Below are 21,619 nucleotides of genomic sequence, written 5' to 3'. Positions count from 1 at the left end.
TTATGAATTTTGATTATTCTTTTTTATTTAATTTGTGTGAACATTAAAGATATACGTGTTAATAAGTTGTTTTGGAATTTGATTCGGCCACCAATTTGAAGAGTAAGAAGCTCTGACTTTGCTTCATTCTCCCGCTTAATGTAAGGGCAACATCATTCAACACAAAATGTGATGTCGTGATTTGTTTTATCTTTGACTTTATTATTTGTGTCGTAATTTTATTATGTTTGTATTATAATTACAGTAAAAGAATAATATATTTTTATAATATTTTTAACTTATATTAATTTTTAATGAAATATTAAATAGAGACGTATTACATTTTCAAAATAAATGATAAAATTTGAACTCACACTAAATAGGATAATATAACATTCTTAACCGCTCAATTAATTAATGAATCTTTATTTATATACCCCTTCTTTAGTTATAGACTATCATAACTTATAAAAATCATATAAAGATTTTTTTCTAATATGATTATGTTACGTATTATTCTAATATAAAAAATTTATCATTCTCCTGTAAGAATTTCTCTTTCTCTCTCTAAAGATTATAACAGAATCATCTTCTCCTATTAATGCGGTTTTTCACTTATCAATAGCTCTTCACTCGTATTAAAATGATTGATTTTGACATTTTATTTTTTATCATATCAAATACTATCAATTACAATCTCATCGATTTTACATCGATATAAATTATAAATTATTTTCTCATATATATATATATATTCATATTCATATGCATATTATATGCTCGCATTACGTTTAAAATCAATTTCATCCAAAATAAAAATTGAACATACTTTATCCAGGGATGGCATGAAATTAATTAGCACACTTCACTGTCAAAGTCCAAATTCAATAACGACACTTGGCTTTCATACCATCTAGCTATACGTACACTCGAATGTCATAAATGTAGTAGTATAAAGCATTAAATAATTTCGGACGTCTATGGATATTGATCTTATCTTCAAATTAAATATTAATTTAAACATATCAAAAAGTCGGCTAAAATAATATCTTTTAGTTTTTTATAAGATAACACTTAAAATTTTTTAATTCTTAAAATGACATTTATTTTCCAAATGATAAAAACACACCAATATAATAGTACCGGCTTCCTCGTCCATATAAGGTTGTGAAAAAAATGATTTTTTTCATATAAGAGATCCATCATATTATTTCTTAAACTAGGACTTCTTATTGGTCTGAAGATGATGTGTACTCCTGAAATATTCTTCATTTGTCTAAAGACGTCATACAGTCGTGGGATCTTCTTCATTTACCTGAAGACGTATGTAATCGTGGAGTCTTCATATTTAGCTTGAAGAATTATGGAGTACCTGATGTCTTTAGATTGGTATTGTGCAATTCACCCTAGATGAAAAAAATAATCACAGAGATGGATTATATTGAGAAATTTTTTCCCAACATCATTTACTCAACCATTTTGTCTAATAATACATTTTGAAAAATTATTCCTCAAATATGTGACAGGTCATCTGAAGAAACGTTTTATCTATGTGACAAATCATCTGAAGGACGTTATCCAAAGAGTTCTGCCACGTAAACACACCTTCATCCTATGTAGTAAAAATGAGTGTCGTTTTAAGAAATAATGTTTTTTGAATGCAAAAATATTTGACAAGTAACTCGAGATTAAACCTAGTCGACTCGTACGACCATAACATCTGCAACCCAGGTAGCCATACTTGAGATCAAAATAGTAGGTCTCTTTTGAAGGCACAAATGCAATGTTTTTGGAAGAACAGCAAATTTTCTTAAAGCACAACCTAAGAAGAGCTGAATGCAGGTGAAAAATGTATACAAGTCCCACCAATAATTCTATATGAAAAAAAACATCTTGGCCATTTCAGAGTTTAATATTATAATCCGTAAACCTCGTTACCGAAGCAAGTTTACATCGAAACGGTACGAGACTTGTACATGCTGATGTATGCCATGTGCCAATCACCTAAAACTAAAAACAGAAAAAAAACATTACCATTTAAACACAACAAATAAAGCATCAAGATATAGGGTCGACAAATGTGAGTATATTGATGAGATGAATTGTTGGTAGAACTTGTTTGTATCGACTTGCTTATGAGCAAAACGGGTTAGGATTTTATGAAGGTTGGGTTGAAATTACCTCCTCCGGACAGTTTAACTATGTCTTCCTCACGCTGCGGAATAGGGTTATCGTCATCAAATTCAATCCATTTCCCTCTGATTAGTGAAAATTATTAAAAATAGCAGAGAAATGAAATACACAAACTTAATGACAAAAAATTAGTACCGATAAAACTATGTCCTGAAAACCGACCATTTTCTTGCTTGACTCAAGCAACGTAATGGCCTGAATCGTCACTTCGACCTTTGTGGGTCAGCACAGAAACCAAATCATAAATACCAGTTAAACATGTTTCCTTGTCAGAGGGAGCCCCTAAAAGAACAAAACAAGAAGTCAATACCACTTGATAATGTGTGTATATATGGACTTGAAACCATGAACACGGAATCGGATCATAGAGGGTTTTTACCTTCTTGAGATGCAATCGCAGATGACTTCCCACTAGCATTTGATGACCCCTGCATGCATAAGATAGAAAAACCATTCAAGCACAACTAATTACGATACATACTTCATGTCCGTGCTTATAGCTTAATAATGTAGTCGCACCCCCGCATCAGTCATCTTAACATCACCATCTTTTGAGCTGGAGCTCTTCTCGTTAGCTTTCAAACCAAGCTTTTTACCTTCTTCATCCCGCAGAATCTAAAAGTTACAAACCAAGAGAAAGTTGGTCAATGATACTAAAATTGAAAATTGAATAATTCGTTGAAACAAGGCAAAAACGGCTACCCGGCGAGGACCTTCCAATCGTTTGCGAAGTTCATCTGAACACAAATCATAAACATCCAATTCCAGTGGATAGTCCACTTTCTGAAGAAAAGGGAAACATATATCACAACAACATGAAGGGTACTTCAAATATTAATGCCAAGAAGAAACTATGAACTGCTTGAAATTTTGAAAATAAACAATGTCATAACAACATGAAGAGTGATTGAATTGAATGTTCAATACACGGATATATCAAGGGTCTGAATACCTTGGGCTTTCACATCATCTCGAACTGTTAATCAAACATAAATATTTGATTACAAAAAGCATGCATGCCAGGTTTGATAATACAATTTGCTTACCCGCAATATCTTAGCCTTCTGATTTGACTCCCTCTTCCAGAAAAAACGCACGAAATGAATAGTCAAGTACCTTTGGAATACATCCAAAAATAAAGGAGTTATGAAAACATTCTCTTCCAAAACATGTAAGCTATGAAACATCAAAATAGAAGATGGAATGTACATCGGTGAAATAAATGACATTTTAGCAAAATACAATATATATGGCACAATAAAGCCATTACCTTGTCAACCCAGTAATTCAGGACTCTTTGAAGTGAATTACACTGCGTCCCAAGGCAGGTGAAGCCTTTTCCAATTCTGATTTCAAACCCTATATATAAGCCTTATTAATTATATCTGGCTATCGACAGACTAAGAACAATGTTCTTCGATTGATAGAGATGAATCAATATAAATAATAGAAATTAGTATTGAAGTGTCAAGTTTTTATTTTAAAAAGACAAAATTAACGCACATTACAAGTTGAAACAGCAGCAAGAGGGAATTGAACAAAATAAATATCCCAAACACAGTTTTTTCCCCCATTTTCATTTGGCCACAAAGTTGGCAAGTGAGAACATCAAAACAAAAACATTGCATGAAGGAATTAATATGCTTAATACATATATAGAATAGGAAAGAATATAGCAGATATTTCTTACATATTTTAGACCATCGTGCAAATGGTTCACCTCCTGTGAAATAAGTTGATTCTGTCTCAGAACTTTCTTCACCGCTGTCTTGGCAATGAATCCTAGCAGTTAAACAAAGGTTGGATAATACTGGTAATTTTTCAAAGTACAGTTCAGAGAGAAATAAGCAGAAAAGAAAGCAAGTTGGCAAATTGTACAATGCATTGCTCGGTTATACAAAAACTTATGACATATGGACAAACTGACCAAATATTAGGTATATAATTAACCCAAAAGTAGCATAAACCAAATAAACAACAGAACAATCCCAATACCCATTTACCTTAGAACTGCATAAACTAGTTTGACGTAGGTATGAAAAACGAGGAAATTTGGGTTTTGCTGTCCAGACTATGTTGAAACTTGATCTTCTTTATCTTTTCTCCGGTGAGTATACCAATGATTTACTTTTATCTGTGTTTCTTGCATACACAGCAACATGACTCTTTACATTAGCAACACTAGCACTGTAAAGAGAGAAAGAATGTTGGTTAGTGGAACAAAAAGATACATACTAGGAAAGCACCATAGTAGATAAAAGAACTATGCGAGAAAACAGTCAGAATAAAAATAAAATAAAAAACAAATTAAAAAAAATAAACAAATAAAAATAAAAATTTTGCTTGAAACTTTTTCGATTTTGAGAAGTACTATGGATTTGCTCAAAACTTATGTCAGAAGGCACAACCTAGTATTAGTGATCTAAGCAACAAAGATGAAGAGAACTACCTGGAACCCGGTGATTGAAGAGACTGAGAAAGGGTGTATAAAAGTTGTGTCCAACATTCTTCAGCATCCTGTAGAATATTCCGAAATATATATTGGCATATAAAGAAATCTAAAACGGGAAGAGTATAAGGTACAGAATATAATTAAGAGAAAAACCTGCTGCATGAAGACACCATTATGCAACTGGCTGAATTGAGGATACTTTTTACGCAATACCTGAAGCCAAGATTTGTAAAAACAATAAGTTCTACAACCAAGTTCAATATAGAAACATACATAAACAATGAGGCTTCTAACGAATTTTGAAGAACATAGCAACAAATTCGTTGATAATCTAACAAAAGATATTTGCATGAAACTCCAGGAGTGGATGATAGAAAATATCTAGAAAGATTTGACAGAATAAGAAAGAAAATGTCAGACAAGGCAACTTACATGAAGTTTACTTAATGAAAATATCAAAATGTAGCATCATTCACCTACACATAAAATCTGCATGCTGCATACTAGGATTTACCTAAATTCTAGCAGACATGTTTCCTCCCTCTAATGATATACTATTAGCTTCCAAGATCAGAGAGAACATAAAGATTCAAATAATGTGTGACAGAGAAAAAGGGAACAAACCGTCCAAAATTGCATTGGCGCAACTGGCTTGACACTTTTATTAAGTTCATTAAATAGGTCACGAGTTGCAACTGTCAACATATGAGAAGTCTGATCCAAATCATTGCTTCTTACCGAATGTCAATACCTGGTCACAACTAAGACAGTATATATTAAATCTGCACCATACAAAAAACCATGCAAATATATTCTCAGATTTTCACATAATTATTGTTAGAAACAGAAGAAAAACTTACTTTAACAAAGCAGACTTCAACTCGGGGACAGAATGCAGGCATTGTATGGTGGAATTCATGTAACAGGTATTTCCCAGATTAAACAGCTCAGCACTAAGACCCTGAAACAAATATTAATCAGGTAAGAGCCCTAAGTTGCAAGGCTAAAGAAAAGGACAAAGGGTGAACCCCATAAGTAGATTAAGACTCCAGTTGATTAAAATTGTACCAACAATCGATGAAGGAAAAATATATTAAACAAAAAGAGCGAGTCAAGTTATCACCACATGCTAATTCCCTTCCCCCATCGCCCTAACATAACAAAAAGAAATAACAAATTGCTCTCAATACACTTCAGGATTCAGATCAAACAACAGAAACTCAGGCCAGCCTAATTTGTGAATAAGAATAGTTGGCAAATCTGTAACACAAAAATAGGCAAATCCATCAATATTTGTTTAATATGAGGAATGGTTCCTTTGTTGCCATGTTTTGAGTGTAAGCAAGGAAAATTTAGAAACATATATAATGATTTCATCCAAGTATCTTGGTACATATTGAATAGGTTTAAAGTTTATATCTTAAAAAAAAATACATGTCAACTAACAACCTCAATGATATTTAGCTATTCCTCATGTTCTTTGAGATCAATAGACCAGATGCTAGACTGCTGTGTAACTCACATGTAAGCATACAACTTGACACCGGCTGAACATGCAATAAAATCACACTGCACCTATAAAACCAAGGAATACTACAGTTACGCCAATCTTTTTGTTAATTAAAATGCAACAACCTATTTTCAGTTAAAAGAGGGAAACAATAACAAGAAAAATGCTAGTAAAAGCAGGGGATGAAATTGGCACTTACCAGAGACAGTGCTTGTTCTTCCTCTGGAAGATCTTCCATAAAAACAGGTCCCTTTTCTGGGGCCTTAACAACCTCATCAGCAGTGCCCATCATCATCAATTTTAGACCCTGGAAAAAACATTTTGTAACAAGGCACATGTTCATTAGGAAACTGTGCACAAACAAGGGAAGAAAGGGGGAAAAAGTAAATGCTATTGAGATCGTACCTGTTTTACTCCAACTGTTGACCAATCTGCATCATCCTACATAGTCAAAGAAAAAGTAAGAGAATTTCATGAATCATACTCAAAATAGGAGTAGAAACCATGTGCTGACTAAGGAAGCTAAGTATCGGTAATCAATCAATTTTTCTAGCTATTCAATACAAAAGCCAAGTACCTTCAATAAGCCACCTTTAACCATAATCTTCTGCCTTTCAGGAGGTACTCCAGTCAGATCATACAACTGGCACTTGAAAACGTATGGAGGCTGACTGGTGTCAATTTTCACTGATTTAAATACCTCCTTTCGCCATTTCACACTAACTGCAACATTCAAAAAGGATTGTTAAGAGTCCAAAATCATTATAATATCACGCACAAAAGCCTGAAGTTTAAGGTAGGAAAAATGGCATCATGGAACAGATAACTAGTCACAGTGACAGCTGATTCCTTCACTAACCAACCACCACTCAAAACAGTTTCTAAATTTTGCAACATAAAGCCTTGAATTTTGAATTTTGTTCAAAGTTTCACCTTAGCAAATCGTGTAAATAAATTTCAGCTTAAATTTGATCATTCTTGACTACTTTAACAGTTTTGGAACTCAGTCTGAGCAAAACCTGGTTCTCATAGAGTTAAAAAAAATTCGAATCTTTCTTAAAAGTCAAATGGCTCCAGGAAACTCAAATACATAAAGTTCCAGTTTGCTTGTTTTTTTGGTAAATGCAACGTAGACACCTTAATCAATTGCTTTTAAGGTAACATCTCAATAATCAATAGTTCTTCGATACTCTGTATCTTTTGTTTTGCTTCTATGGAGAAACATAGTAAACGTCTTAGACCCTTGTTCTTCTCGGTACGGGTTATTATCCGATTAGTCACGGATACGGCTTACGAGTCGGTGGATGAGTTTGCAATTAAATACTTCAATAAAAAGTATAAACAAATTATTATTTTTATTTTAAATGAGAAATTGATTTATATTTTAACTTTATTTAAGTTAGACATTATTTTGCTTAAAAAAAAGTTAGACATTATTTAAATATATTGATTGATTTCATAAATAAATAAAATATAATCTTTGTGATAATTCATATTCAAAATAATTTGAATAAGTTTTTTTAAATTCATTATTTGAAGTTTATTTAAGTTAATTCATTAATTTTCTTAATAGACCTCAATTTTACACAATTTATATATCCATAATATTAATTATAAAATTAACGTTATTATTTACACTATTTTCACTCTAATTTTGTGATTTAAAATTAAAAAAACTTGATACACAGTTTATGTAAATTTTAATTTATATAAATTTATCTAGTTTAGAATCTAAAGATCCTATTTGAGATGTAGAGTATATAAATTTAAAATTTAAGATTTAAGTTTATAATTTAAATTTTAGAATATAGGATTCATGTTGTAGGATTTCCATATTTTAAATTTTGAGTTTTATGATTAAAGTATATAAATTACATAAATTTTACTAATGTATTAAATAATAAAATTAAAATTAAAATAAACAATAATAATTTTTACACAGTCATCAAATAGTTTTTTTTTATAATATTTATAATTTATTCAAAAAAGTAAAACAAACTTGATTGAGTTAGGTAGACAGTAATAAAACAATGTTCCTAGTCATCCTCTTTGTATGCGTAGGTTTCTTATATTTATTTTTATACCATTATCTGCTTTTACTGGAATCAATCGTCAAGCAGAGCCCGATCTCACTTTCACTTACCCGAATTGTTAAACAAAACAGGAAAGAGGAATCAGGGCACAATAAAAGTGCCCGGTTCTTGAAGGGACTGCAATATTTGGCTCATTTTTCTTTTCTTTTCAAAGTTGTTACCTTTACCCAGAATTTCCAAGATAATTCCTTCGTTGCCCTTGATTTTGGCTTCTGGGTGTTGCTTGAACTTCCAAATCAAGTTCTGGGTACGTTGAAAATTTTGAATTTATACTCTTTTATTTCTGGGGTTCTTGATTTTTTGTATGTCACCTAGTAGACTTTGAATTATATAGTAATTACTGATTCTTTTTGGCGTTGGGGTTGTTTCAATTTTAAATTTTGCAGTGTTTACTATTGAATTTACAGCCAGACTTTGCTTAGCCTTTTGTTTGGAACCAGAAGGGTTATTTATTGGTTAGGTTATGAACTCCATTCTTTTGTGGGATCCGATCGTCCAGAAATTTCATAAAAAGTTAACCGGATAGAAAGCTAAGACTTTGTCTATGGCAGGGAGAGTGATTTTATTGAAGTCTGTCTTGTGTTCCCTACCTATCTATTTCATGTCTTTATTCAAAATTCCCTCCTCGGTAGTGACAAAACTAAATTCCATCATAACCAGTTTCTTATGGGGAGGAGGGGCAGAGGTTAAAAAAATTCACTGGATCAATTGGTCTACAGTATGCTCTGCTAAAGAAGTTGGTGGTCTTGACGTTTTGGATCTCAATCATATGAATAGAGCCCTACTAGGTAAATGGTCGTGGAGGTTTGCAAATGATAGGGAATCTGTGTGGAAGAAGGTAATTTGCACTAAGTATAATATGGACATTGGATCTCTGTTTTTCAAGGATAATATTCCTTCTCATTCTTCTTGGATCTGGAAATCAGTAGTTCACAATCATTTCAATGAGGATCAGTTTGGAGCCAGGTTTCGAAATCAGTTCAAAGTTAGAGTGGGGAATGGTGAGAGAATCAGGTTCTGGTTTGATAGTTGGACGCTTGACTTCCCTTTAAAAGATGTTTTCCCGAGACTGTTTGTCCTCTCTTTAAATAGGGATGGGAAACTTAATGAGTATGGACAGTTTCGATCTTCTATTTGGTTGTGGCATGTTCAATTGAGAAGAAATTTAAGCGACTGGGAGCTGAGTCAGTTTACCGATCTATTGGCTATAATTCACAACATAACTCTTTCTTCTGAGTTGTCTGATGGGTTGGTCTGGAGAGGGAACGGAGAAGGAATTTATTCTGTTAAATCCAGTGTGAAGTCTTGCTGTCTTGTTTCGACGTCAGACCCTTTTTGGATGAATAATATTTGGATGGGTTTGGTGCCTCCTAGAGTGGAGGTATTCTTGTGGAAGGTGGTGCACAACAAACTGCCTGTTAAACAAGAACTTCTAAGGAGAGGAGTCTCCTCTATCGGTGATGTTGCTTGCCCCTTATGCAAAAAGGAGGCCGAATCTCTTTCACATTTATTTTTCACTTGTGTAGTGGTTTGGACTCTTTGGAACAAATTTTTGAAATTCTGGGGAGTGTGTTCGGCTTTGCAGGACAATGCTAAAAGTTTTATGGTTGCTTGGAATGATATGGTGTTAGACTCTAAAATCTGACCCTTCATTCCGGGAGTGGTTATATGGACCATTTGGAAGAGTAGAAACGACATTGTGTTCGATGGGGGAAGGGTAGATCAGACTGATCTGTTCTTTTTGGCAAGGTGCAGATTGACGAATTGGTTTTTAGCAAAATTCAACGATGTTTCTATTATGAAGGACTCTCTTATTTCGGATCCTACTCTTGGGGATTATTGTTCCCTTTCAAGGTCCTCGATAATCAAAACTGTGTCTTGGTCCCCCCCTCCAAAGGGTTTTATAAAACTTAATGTGGATGCAACAGTGAGTGGTGATTGGAGGAAAAGTGGTGTGGGTGGCATTCTTAGATTGGAGGATGGCTCGGTGAAGGGTTCTTTCCTAGAGGCGGCTGGTCCAGGTCCTCCGCTGTTGGTGGAGATTTTGGCAAATAAGAAGGGTTTATCTTTCTTTGAATCTTTTCTTCCGAGGGTTCAGGATCGTCTTATTATTGAATCTGATAGCAAACTAGCAGTGGAGTGGGTCAAGAACTATGATCGATGTCCTGTTGTTTATAGAGTTTTAGTGAGAGATATTGGTTTTTTGTTAAGAGATCTAAATGGTATTATTAGATGGGTTCCTAGATCAGCTAATGTTGAGGCTGACAGCTTAGCTAAGGCCGGTATCGGTTAGTTCTCAGTGTGTATGGATTCTTTCAGCATTTGGGTTTATTATTGTAAGGGAGAGTTCTGTTGTTAAACATTATGTAACTCTTGTTTATTAATGGTTATTAAGGCACTCTTTTCCTCCTTCCGCTGATTAAGGAACATTTTTTTGTTCCATTAATCATGAAGGGGGTTTTTAACGAGGCCTATCTTCTTATCAAAAAAAAATGGTTAGGTTATGAAGTATGTTGGAAAGTAAGTTTGGATACAAGAATGTAGGGTTTTTATGTGCTTGATTTTGTTTGTGTCAAGTTGACCCATGTTTATCTACCCTTAATTGTTGTGAGGTTGAAGATAATAGCTAGTTTGAGTTCACAGCTTTTCCATGCTTATTACAGTCACCACTCACCACTTATTTAACAATCGCTATAAAAATGTAGGCAATGAAAAAAGGTTTAATTTTGAATACTATGTCATTTGAAATTCAAAAAAGGTAAAACTTTGAAGCAATTGATGCAATTACATTATCTTTGGAAGGTAAAACTTCCAGATTTTCTATTAAGTGTTCTTTTGCTTTTTGAATGATGACAGAAATTTGATAGTTTCTTTTAATTCAGGGAGAAATACGAACTTTTGATTCTCTATGATCAGTTTGATGCTGAGTAATATGTGTAATACTTTTTTCTCGAATATGTGGTTTTTGATGTTGTCAGGAAACCTAGTTCTTTAAGATGTGGATGCGATTGTCATGCTAATGTTGCTACCAGGTGGTGGATTAGGGATGAATCCTTCCATGGATGATATGAACTTGATTCAAGCACAAAGACATCTGGTCAGGGATATTGGTGAGGAGATTGATTTGGAAATTGGACCTGGAGATGATGACCCTTCATTTGCCAACACTCCTCTCCTTGGTGGCCCATCACAAGAACCCTATGCAGAAGAGCAGGACGAAAGTAAGCAGATGTCAATGGGATCTCAACTCCCAAATGCTGATCAAGATATTTTGAAGGTGCAACCTGCAAAAAGGAAGAAGAAGGTTGTGAAAAGATGGAGAGAGGAATGGGCTGATACATACAAGTGGGCATATGTTGATGTGAAGGAAGGAACGGCAAGGATATTCTGTTCTGTTTGTAAAGAATATGGTAGAAAGCATAGAAGGAATCCTTATGGCAATGAAGGAAGTAGAAACATGCAGATGAGTGCATTGGAAGAGCACAATAATAGTTTGCTTCACAAGGAGGCTCTTCGTCTCCAAATGGCCTCGAAGGATAAGATTGTTGTTGATAAACCCATTTATGTAAAAGGTTAGTCACCTCAATCTGTCAAATTTATTCTCTGGATTAGATTGATGCCAACCATGCTCATCATAAGCCATTACATTTTGCTATTTTTAGCTTCCACTTATACAGAAACCTTAAACTCTTCTAATCTTGTTGTTCAAGCATTAGCTACTATTATTATTATTTTGGTACCGAGTCGAGTTACAAGTTTGGCGGGGAGGGGGGAGATTACAACAATAGGGTTTGAACCATGGTCATTTGGAATGCCAACAAGGGGCCTTAACTGCTCCCTTATGCTGTTGTCTGTTATTATTATTTTATTTGCAAGGTGGTGTTACTATACGTAGTTTAGTATAGTGAACTTGAGTCATTCATTTACTTCGGATTAATATAATACGCCATAGAATGAGCTTGCTCTAGTATGTAATTTGGAAGACTGCTTTCGAGTGCCCTTCATTAGAATACAAATGCTAGAATTTGTTTTAATTTTTAAAATAAAAAGTTTAATGGGAGTTCCCTCTGAAAGTTGGTATTTTCTGTCTAGCTTCTGTTTGTGCACTACTAAAAGTCTTAATGAGTTACAGAAGATGGGTTTCAGTCATTATAGATTAAATTTTTTTTCTGACACAGATGACAAAACAGGGTTTTTGTTTGCACTTTGCATGACAATACATTATATCATTAGGCTGTTGAAGACTACACAATTCTTTAATTCTCTACCCCTTCGGAATATTTAGTAAAAAGAGTAACTGCTGCATAAAGCATAATAGAAATAATGCGTCTTTAACAGTGAAATTTGTCAGCATGAAGTTTGGAGGTTTTAACTACTTTTTTCATGAACTAAATACCTCTGGTATAAAATTTTGTTTTAAATGATATTTCCAAATGATGCTTTTAGTTTCTTTTTACCTCTAACAAAAGGATTAATTATCTAACCTTTAAATTAATTTGTCTATTCCTTTGAAAAAAAATTCCACAATTGAAGCTCTTATGTCCAAAACAGCTGGATCAATTATTGAAGCTGCACTGAAAAGGGACCCCCATGAGGTTGAGTTCATACAATCTGTCCAAGAAGCTGTTCATGCTTTAGATAGAGTGATTGCAAAAAATTCCCAGTGAGTTTTGTCAAAAGAGTTTAAGTTATATATGATTTGCTCTTCATTATTTGAAGTGAAGAGTCAGTCAAATGTATAATGGGTCTCATCTTGCTCCATTTTACTTCAGTTATGTCAGCATCATGGAGCGTTTGTTAGAACCAGAACGAATGATTATTTTTCGAGTTTCATGGATGGATGATAGAGGTGAAACACATGTCAATCGAGGCTTCAGGGTGCACTTTAATCAGGCATTGGGTCCCTGTAGGGGTGGTATTCGGTTTCATCCAAAAATGAACTTAAGTGTTGCCAAATTTCTTGGTTTTCAACAGGTACTTCCTGAGCTTTCAATTTCATGCTAATTTACTCATTCTTAACTAAGTTCCATATAGCGTAGTTTTCAGCTTTATCTTTAAGTTCATCCTAGGTAACTGTTGCTCTTGGAAACTCAAATTTGTTGGTTAGGCCAGCTCCTGAACATATGTCAGCAGAAGATACATAGAAATAGAAATCTGTTTGATTGCTAATAGAAGGAACTACTTATTCAGAATGGTAACAATAATAAAATGGGTATCAATTTTCCATAAATTATTTGGCTTTTATCTCCTAAGAAATGAGGAATTTTCATTTCACATGTTTGCAGACATTGAAGAATGCTTTATCACCTTACAAACTAGGAGGAGCAGCAGGTGGAAGTGATTTTGATCCCAAGGGAAAAAGTGATAACGAGGTGTGTTTCTTTCTTATATTTTATTAGTCTCTTTAATAAGAATCTTCTTAGAAACATTAGCAATTCCTCTTACAGTTGTTTATGAAACCCACGCTGGCAGATCATGCGGTTTTGTCAAAGTTTCATGAATGAGATATATCGTTATTTTGGTACGGACAAGGTAAGTGAGACAGACACTGCTCCTATTTTGAATTTGCTCATTAATGTGCAGGTCTATGTATCTGATTATCCATTTGTATATTATCAGGATCTTCCATCAGAGGAAATGGGAGTTGGTATTCGAGAAATGGGTTACCTCTTTGGACAATACAGACGTCTAACTGGTAATTTTCAGGTATTTTGAACACTCAAACTTCCATTTTAGTCTTCAATATAACCTGGAAATGTTCACTACTTGCTTGTATGTTATAGAGATTGCCGCATAATACCATTGATTGATCTTAACTATTATAACAATGTCACATCTCTGCTCAATAATCAATAGAGATTGCAGCCTAATAATCTACTTGCTTGTATGGTATAGAGTTTGCAGCCTAATGTCATGACTTGGTCTTTATGTCTTCAATTTATTTCTACTTATGCAGGGAAGTTTTACAGGGCCAAGGGTATTTTGGTCAGGTTCTAGTCTTCGAACTGAAGCAACTGCTTATGGGCTGGTAATTAATGTCTTATCCCTGCTCAGTAGTCAATACTATTTAAGCATAGATAGGTTGTTAAACATCTGGGTGAATGCCCATCTTTAAGATGGGTGCTGTTGTTTCCATGTACATCTCTCTTTCTGATAGCTTGGGACTTGATAAAGTTTGCATATTTCTGCAGGTTTTCTTTGCCCGACTCATTCTTGCGGAGTTGAATAAAGATATCAAAGGGCTGAGGTTGATCTTGATGCTTTTTATTAGCCATACTCAAAAACGTTGTTGTCTATCACAGTTCATTCTAGACTTTTCGATAATTTGTGCAAACGGGAAAATGTGGACTTTTCTCTATAGAATAACTCTGTCCATTTTTTTCCTTTTTCATTTCAAGACCTGGTAATGGCTTGATATACCAAAAAGTAGATTTATTGCAAATGAGTCCACTATTGCTAGTTGTTTCACTAAAGTATTGACATATATATTTTCCCCTTGAATCTTTCTTCAGATGTGTTGTAAGTGGTTTTGGAAAGATTGCAATGCACGTTCTGGAAAAGCTTGTTGCTGTTGGTGCTCTCCCCATTACAGTATCAGGTAATTGTCCATTCCACACTGTGTACATCTGGAAAATCGTCCATTATATTCTTTCTGTGCGCTAGTTTATGTGATGATTGTTACATAATTCCTTCGGTTTTATTATCATTCTAGCTTAAAAGATATATGGTCACAGTGCAGATTTCACTTATTTTAATGAAAAATGCCCATGGTGAGGCCAAATGGGCTCCTTCTGTAAAAACATTAATTTCTTTTCCTTTTTTCTCTTTTCCTCTTACCCTTTTTTTCTGGACAGTTGCAGTTGCACCATGTATTAATGCATTGACCATTGAACTAAGCATATTAATTTGTCTATTTCTTGTTTGCAAGTGTTTTAGTTGTGTTAACCTGGTGTTCCTCACTGCTCTTTTTTCAAAGTGGTCAAAGGACCTTATCCTTTTTGTTTTCCTTCAGAAAAGTGCCTTAGTAATTGTATTAAAGTTCATTTTTCTTATTGCCAAGAAGTTCATTTTACGTTCCTTGACATGTAGCTCTACACTTGCTTTCTTTAAACTCTTTTAAATTAATTTCGGAAAATGGTCCTGGCAGTAAACATACATATTTTTGCCTTTTCACTGTGAAATGAAACTTGAGAGATGCTATTATTTGGATATTACATGACGTATAATAGTCTCTGTGCAAGCAAATAAAGTTGATCACGCTTTTAGCTTAGTAAAGATCATTAGATCAGTGAATAAAGGCAGGTTGAAACAGCTGTCCATATCTTAACACATGCCTGTGCCTGAAATGTGGCACAGATTCAAAGGGATATTTGGTTGATGAGGATGGGTTTGATTATATGAAAATATCATTTTTGAGGGATCTCAAAGCTCAACAAAGAAGTTTGAGGTATGTTTTATTCACTTTCATTTCCATTCATAAAATGTAAATTTCATTTCTTTTGGTGATTCTTGAGATGAGAGGTGCTATTTTAAATTTTGAGCATGCAGAGATTATTCAAAGACTTATGCTCGGTCGAAGTACTATGATGAAGCAAAGCCTTGGAATGAAAGGTGTGATATCACAATTCCCTGTGGTTCTCAAAATGAAATTGACCAGGCTGATGCCATTAATTTGGTTAATTCAGGTTGTCGTATACTTGTAGAAGGTAGTAGTCTGTAATATGATTGCAAAACATTTTTACATCTTTCTACTGGAGGAATTATAATACTAATTATATTACCTAATAGCTGTGTGTTATTGTGGTCTTCGTAGGCTCCAATATGCCTTGCACTCCTGAAGCAGTTGATGTATTGAAGAAGGCTAATGTCATCATTGCTCCTGGCATGGCTGCCGCTGCTGGAGGGGTGCGACCTTTACTTTCTCCATTATCTTGATGAAATCGATCTTTATTATCATAGTTTAATTATGATGCATTCCTTTCATCTGCTTTTGCTCAAATTAGAATAGACTTGACTTTCTTTCTAAAGAAAAAAGAATCTTCATGAAATAATTTCTTAATTCTATATGATATCAGAAGAATATGCAATTCTAGAGTTTTGGGGTCAAAACCTCAAGTCTTGTGAAGTTAATATATGCATTTTAGAAGCATAACGGGCACTTTTCGGACTGTTCATATTCATATCAATGTATTGGAATATGATGCTTTGAAAGGAGAAGAGAGCCACCAATTCTCGGATAGCAAAAAGGAAATTGATCATAAATTACGGGGTTTTAAGTTTGAAAATCATCTTTTGATTGATTAATGTTATCTACAGTGTTACTTTTATTCTCTGATTCAATGACACTTAATCACAGGTTGTTGCAGGAGAAATAGAATTAAATCATGAATGTAATGTAATGCATTGGTCTCCGGAAGACTTCGAATCTAAATTACAGGTAAGATTTAGTTTTGTCTTTGTTGAAGGGTGTGTAATTGGACTTATTCTTGAGCAACATTTCCCTTTATTTGCTTCGGCACAAGCCATTCATTTAAGGTGAAGTTAGCGTGTAATAGAGTCGTTCAAACTTAGAAATAGTCAATTCTTGGCAACTGTATGTGTATAACTTATAATACCTTTTTTCCTGATTGGAAGTATTGAAAATTGCAAACATAATGTAAGTATGATACTAGCGAATTTGAGTTCGCTTCTTATGGTTTTACAAGCGTAACTTTTAAGATTTCTTCCGTTTTAAACTTGACTAAGTAGTTTTGTATCTAGTTATGACCAAATTTGGTGAAGATTTGTTTTCGCTGCGTATTTATTAACTTGCAGGAAGCAATGAAACAGACATTCAATAGAGCACTCAAAGCAGCAAATGATTTCGGTTATCAAAAAGAAAGTCCCGAGTAAGGTTTTTTTCGGTGTTAGCACTAGCACTACCTTCGTAGTTGAAGCCTTTTGCTCATTATTTTTTTCTTTTTCCTTTGGTGCATGGTACATGAATCGAACACTAATTTTTACATGCTGCTGATCTGGTATTACCAGATTATTTCACCAAAATGTTGTCCGACTGTTTTTATTAATGTCGAGTTCAGTTCTACAGTACATATACAGTTTTGCACTGGACCAGAAAAATTCTATTGCCAATCTATGTAGTGTGGCTATTTGGTGATCATCTTTATACTTTCCTAAAGATCTTGGCAGGCTTTGGAAGGTATATACGTTGCTTGAGAACCTAAGATCTGGTAACGTATGTTATTTCAGACTTGGGTGCAAGTGTTGGATGCCATTTTGGTATGTCCAGCATCGTACCGACATGGTAACAATTCATTTTTTTTTCTCTACTCATGGCCTTAATATCATCCAAGGGTACCGACATAGGTAGTTACTGATATCATGTTATTCTGAATTCTAAGTGATCTATTGTTCACATTCTCTATCCTCGTTTTCGTTTAACAGGGCTTTGCTACACGGAGCAGTCATCTCCGCCTTTCTGGCCATCGCTCAAGCCATGACTGATCAAGGATGTGTATAGAAAAATAAAGTTATTTATTGTGGATCAGTTCCAATGACCACCATTTCGAGACTTTCACTCCATAGCAAGAAAACTGGAGAGCTATTAACGTATTCGTATCGTCGTCGGAATCATTACCGGATAAAAAAAGAAAAAGGCACGACTGATCTCAATGTAACATACATGTAATGTTGTAGTAGTGCCTAGTGCAAGACATGGAAATGGATGAGTTGTTATTTTATAACTTCATTGGAATAGGAATTTGGACGAGCAATGTGTGATGATAGTTGTAAGGTTGGAATAGAAAACATTTTAATTTTTTGGCCTGCCTGTCAGCCTGTAATAGTTTCGCTATAAAAAAATTGTAAGTTCTAGTGCTACGTGTCTTTCTCACATACTTTGACAACAACATTAATTGGAAATAAAACATTCTTTTATTATTATTATTATTATTAGAGCTAATGACGCGAATATCTTCTATATTTTGTCACTTTGATGAGCTTGATATGGTAAAAAGTTTTTAAATTAATTTTTTGGATAATTATAAATTTACTTACTAAATTTTATTTTTTTTATTTCACTTATTGTATTTTTAATTTTTTTTTTCAATTTTATACATTGTATTTTTTGGGTCATTTGGCCGTTAATTTTTCAACGGTGTTATAATATGACAATTAATACCAAAACGACGTAGTTTTGAATCTTATAAAAAATAAATTTAGACCAAAACTACTAAATTTGAGTTTAAATAAAAAATATTTTATTTTTTCTTTAATTTTCCTCTCTTTCCTTGCTTCTTATTCTTCCTTCCCTTCTCTTTCCATTTCTCTCCTCAACTTTAATGAACCCAGATTTCAATCACCATGCCGACCACTGCCGGTCATTTTCGTCTGAGAATAGTGACCAGAACTTGTTCTTGCAAAATTGTGAATGTTATGAGTTGTATTGACTGTTTCAAAACTGATTCTTGCTGAGTACAATGTGTAGCTCTCTGCTTTCTAGTATGTTTTGGCCCTTTTGCTATGATATTGATCTTCATTTCCTTGGTAGGAGTTCACCCAGCTACAGTGAGTTGAAAAACTGTTGAGATGAGTATTATCCAGTCCGTGGAGTGCTATATTTGTCGTCAAACGAGTAGTTTTCTTGAACTGTAGCGCCGTCTTCCCTAAATTTACATTTTTTATTTTTTATTTTTCCTTTTATCATTTTCTGCTGTCATTTTAACCCTACTAATAGGCCATTAGAGGTTTGCTGTGGTCTATAGTTTATGGCCATAGAGTAGAAATATTTGTCTTCCAAAAAGCGGGATGCATCACCTTCTTTCCTCAAGTTGCATTACTTTTTTGTTATATTCTGAGTGTATGCTCATTTTTTCTGGTTTTTAACCCTACTTATGGGTTATTAGAGGTTGGTTGATGGTCGTTATTTGTTTTTACCTTTTGCTTCGTTTGTTTAAGCTTCATGGATTCTTTTATTGCTGAACTACAAAACTAAGTAGGATGGAATATCTTTGATGTTCCAGTCTCGTGAGCCCCTGGTGGGTGTATACAACGCTCAGCTGGTTTCAGCATTGGACAATCTCAATTGAATTTAGCTGAAATGGTGGTCGGAGGTGTTTAGAACGATGACCGACATGATAACCGAAATCTAGGTTCATTTGATGTTCAAGGTGGTCCAGCTAGTTAAGGAAAAGCTTAAGTGCGTGGAGAAAATATTCCATATATAAAGTTGGAGCATAGATAAGTAATGGTCTCCATGCAATGGAGACTAGCGATGGAGACATACAATAGAGAAGAACATGATCTCCATGACACGGAAGTTGAAAAACTATGGTTGAAGAAAATAATAAAATAAGGCATGTTATCAGAGTGTAATTGAAAAAACAGCGGAGTGATAAAAAAAATTGAATGTATAAAGTTAAATTAGTAAATTGAATTTTTTTAATGTACAATGATCAAAATAGGAGTAAGAAAAATGTTCAGTTGTTAATTATGTAATTTACCTTTTTTGAAAAAAAAATGTTTAAAATAATAATTTGAAAGGTTTATGTTTAAAATAGATAGTTATGTTGTACAATAGTCTAATTTAACGTTAATCAATTACGTAATCAGAAATGTTAAACTTTTTTTTTAAATATGTTCGGTTAAACGTAACCTAAAATGTTAATCTTTTACCATTTTTGCAACCTAAAATGTTAATTTTTTAACATTTCTGGCTGCAACCGAAAATGTCACATTCTTCATAATATTTTCGGTTTTAACCGGAAATGTTAAAAATGTTACATTCTGCATGCATTTAGCTTTTGTAGTGGTGAGAGCTGCATTTAGAAGTAGTGTGCCCATGAAAGTACATACTGAGAAAGACACACACATACATGAGTGTGTTGGCAATTCAGAACATTTGGAGCAACTGTTTACTAACTGGCCTACTTATTCAAAATTTTTGTTCACCAATCAAATTAGCTGGACTCAAGCTTGATTGGCCCTTTAGGGCTTCTAAATGGCCATAAGTAATGAACTGCAGGCCATTGCTAGTAGTTTGGTGGCTTGAGGACAAATTTCCTAGCTTGAGATGAAATCAATGCTAAAAGAAACAACTATGCAGGAGTAGCTAAACCAGAAGCCGATTATGTCTAAATCAGTGTCGTCAAGGGTATTGTTCACTATATCATTAGAACCTGAATAAGCCTGAGATGAATTTTCTAACTGTAAAAATTGAGTTAGCATGTGATTTGATTGGAAGTTAAACACGTTGATGTTTATGCTATCACACAATAAAGAGCTGAACTGAAAACTGCATGTTAATAAGGGCATAATTTTGACTGACAACATGAATTGTTCTGCTAGAAGTCCCTTTTGAATAGCAATTTACCTGTATACTCAAGTTTGATTAAAGACAAGAGATTCCCTTTGTTTAAGGATTTCTTTTCCTTCTTTTTCATGCACCTTTTCTACCAGAATTTGTTTCTGGTACAACTGATTCAGTTTGAAATAAGGTTAGTTTACATCGCCGGATCTGCTTCTTCCACTGTTTTCTTTGTCTGTTATTCCTTTTCTAACGTGAAGACGATGATTTAAGTGCAAGGTCTGATTTGTACATTTTGTTGAACAAAGTACTCCTTGTCGATTGTTTCATTTATAGATTTTTCATGCAAATACCTCCAGTTTGTGACCACTCAGTGTGTGCAGTCTCTCCCTGTACCTGATTCCTTTATCATTTACTCTGTCTTGTATTTTGCTGCTATACAATTTACCTTTTCCTCTATGGAGAGTTGGAGACTGATATATCAATTTTGATTCTGGAAGATTTTACTCCAATATTTGTATCATGTTCATCTGAGACGCCCGAAGTCGGTGATATAGGAAGACAAGCTGAAGTTGAGGGGCATGAATCTGTTTATACCAGATCAGTGGATGTTCAAACAACTAGTATTAGCCGGAGGATAGAGAAAGATGCTGCAGAGTGGCAGTTAAAAGGAAAGAGGAAGTCGAGACAAATAAGTGGGAAAAAAAACGACCCTAAAAAATATGCTGACACGGTTGATGAACCAAATGCTTGTGTGGCAGGTATAAATCACTTGGATGGATTTTCCCAGGGCTTTGATCAGAAAGTTGACTGCAACACTGTTGAAGATCAGCTTGATGGGTTCGGGGACTGGAAGTCTCGGCAGCCTTGTGTGAGATGGTTCCATTAACCCTCAAAGGTCGCTTCTGTACGGTCAGTCCCGCTATACTGTAAACCCCAGATATCAGATGACAGATTTCCCTGGAAAAACTTATTCTGCCTATTCATCATTATATGATATTAAGATTGATGTTAAAGCTGACTATCAGCCACATCATGTTCCATTAGTTTCCCTTGTGAGTAAACTGGATGGTAAAGCCGTAGTAGATCAC

The 21,619-nt window shown here is 34.2% G+C and overlaps 2 protein-coding genes and 2 pseudogenes across 6 annotated transcripts; 2 read left to right on the top strand and 2 right to left on the bottom strand.

Moving 5' to 3' along the window:
• Positions 1–1,899: 1,899 nt before the first annotated feature.
• On the bottom strand, positions 1,900–6,879 carry LOC120210231 (annotated as a pseudogene).
• A 578-nt stretch (positions 6,880–7,457) lies between these two features.
• Positions 7,458–18,178, top strand: LOC120210242 (NADP-specific glutamate dehydrogenase-like). 5 transcript variants are annotated; one of them, XM_039209002.1, is made up of 17 exons: positions 7,458–7,469; positions 8,252–8,408; positions 11,206–11,799; positions 12,761–12,890; positions 13,000–13,201; positions 13,513–13,599; positions 13,700–13,759; positions 13,847–13,933; positions 14,184–14,255; positions 14,419–14,474; positions 14,740–14,825; positions 15,584–15,674; positions 15,776–15,933; positions 16,041–16,132; positions 16,584–16,664; positions 17,042–17,115; positions 17,669–18,178. In XM_039209002.1, the coding sequence occupies exons 3-17, from the start codon at positions 11,241–11,243 to the stop codon at positions 17,742–17,744; spliced, it is 1,911 nt and encodes a 636-aa protein (XP_039064933.1). In that variant the 5' UTR covers positions 7,458–7,469; positions 8,252–8,408; positions 11,206–11,240; the 3' UTR covers positions 17,745–18,178. The 5 variants fall into 5 exon arrangements, 4 of the variants coding, with proteins under 4 accessions (XP_039064933.1, XP_039064936.1, XP_039064935.1 ...); XM_039209004.1 differs by lacking the exon at positions 7,458–7,469 and having other exon boundaries at positions 8,213–8,408; positions 12,779–12,890; XM_039209003.1 differs by lacking the exon at positions 7,458–7,469 and having other exon boundaries at positions 8,214–8,474.
• LOC120210230 lies at positions 9,087–10,520 on the top strand. Its single transcript, XM_039208996.1, has 2 exons — positions 9,087–9,853; positions 9,983–10,520. The coding sequence occupies exons 1-2, from the start codon at positions 9,087–9,089 to the stop codon at positions 10,518–10,520; spliced, it is 1,305 nt and encodes a 434-aa protein (XP_039064927.1).
• The window catches only part of LOC120210248, a 21,983-nt pseudogene continuing 9,949 nt past the window's right edge, over positions 9,586–21,619 (bottom strand).

This window comes from Hibiscus syriacus, unplaced genomic scaffold (assembly GCF_006381635.1).
Source record: "Hibiscus syriacus cultivar Baekdansim isolate YM2019G1 unplaced genomic scaffold, ASM638163v2 tig00109921_pilon, whole genome shotgun sequence".
Lineage (NCBI taxonomy): Eukaryota > Viridiplantae > Streptophyta > Magnoliopsida > Malvales > Malvaceae > Hibiscus > Hibiscus syriacus.
Note: the sequence above shows the minus strand (reverse complement) of the source record. Positions and strands in the feature narration are given on the sequence as shown.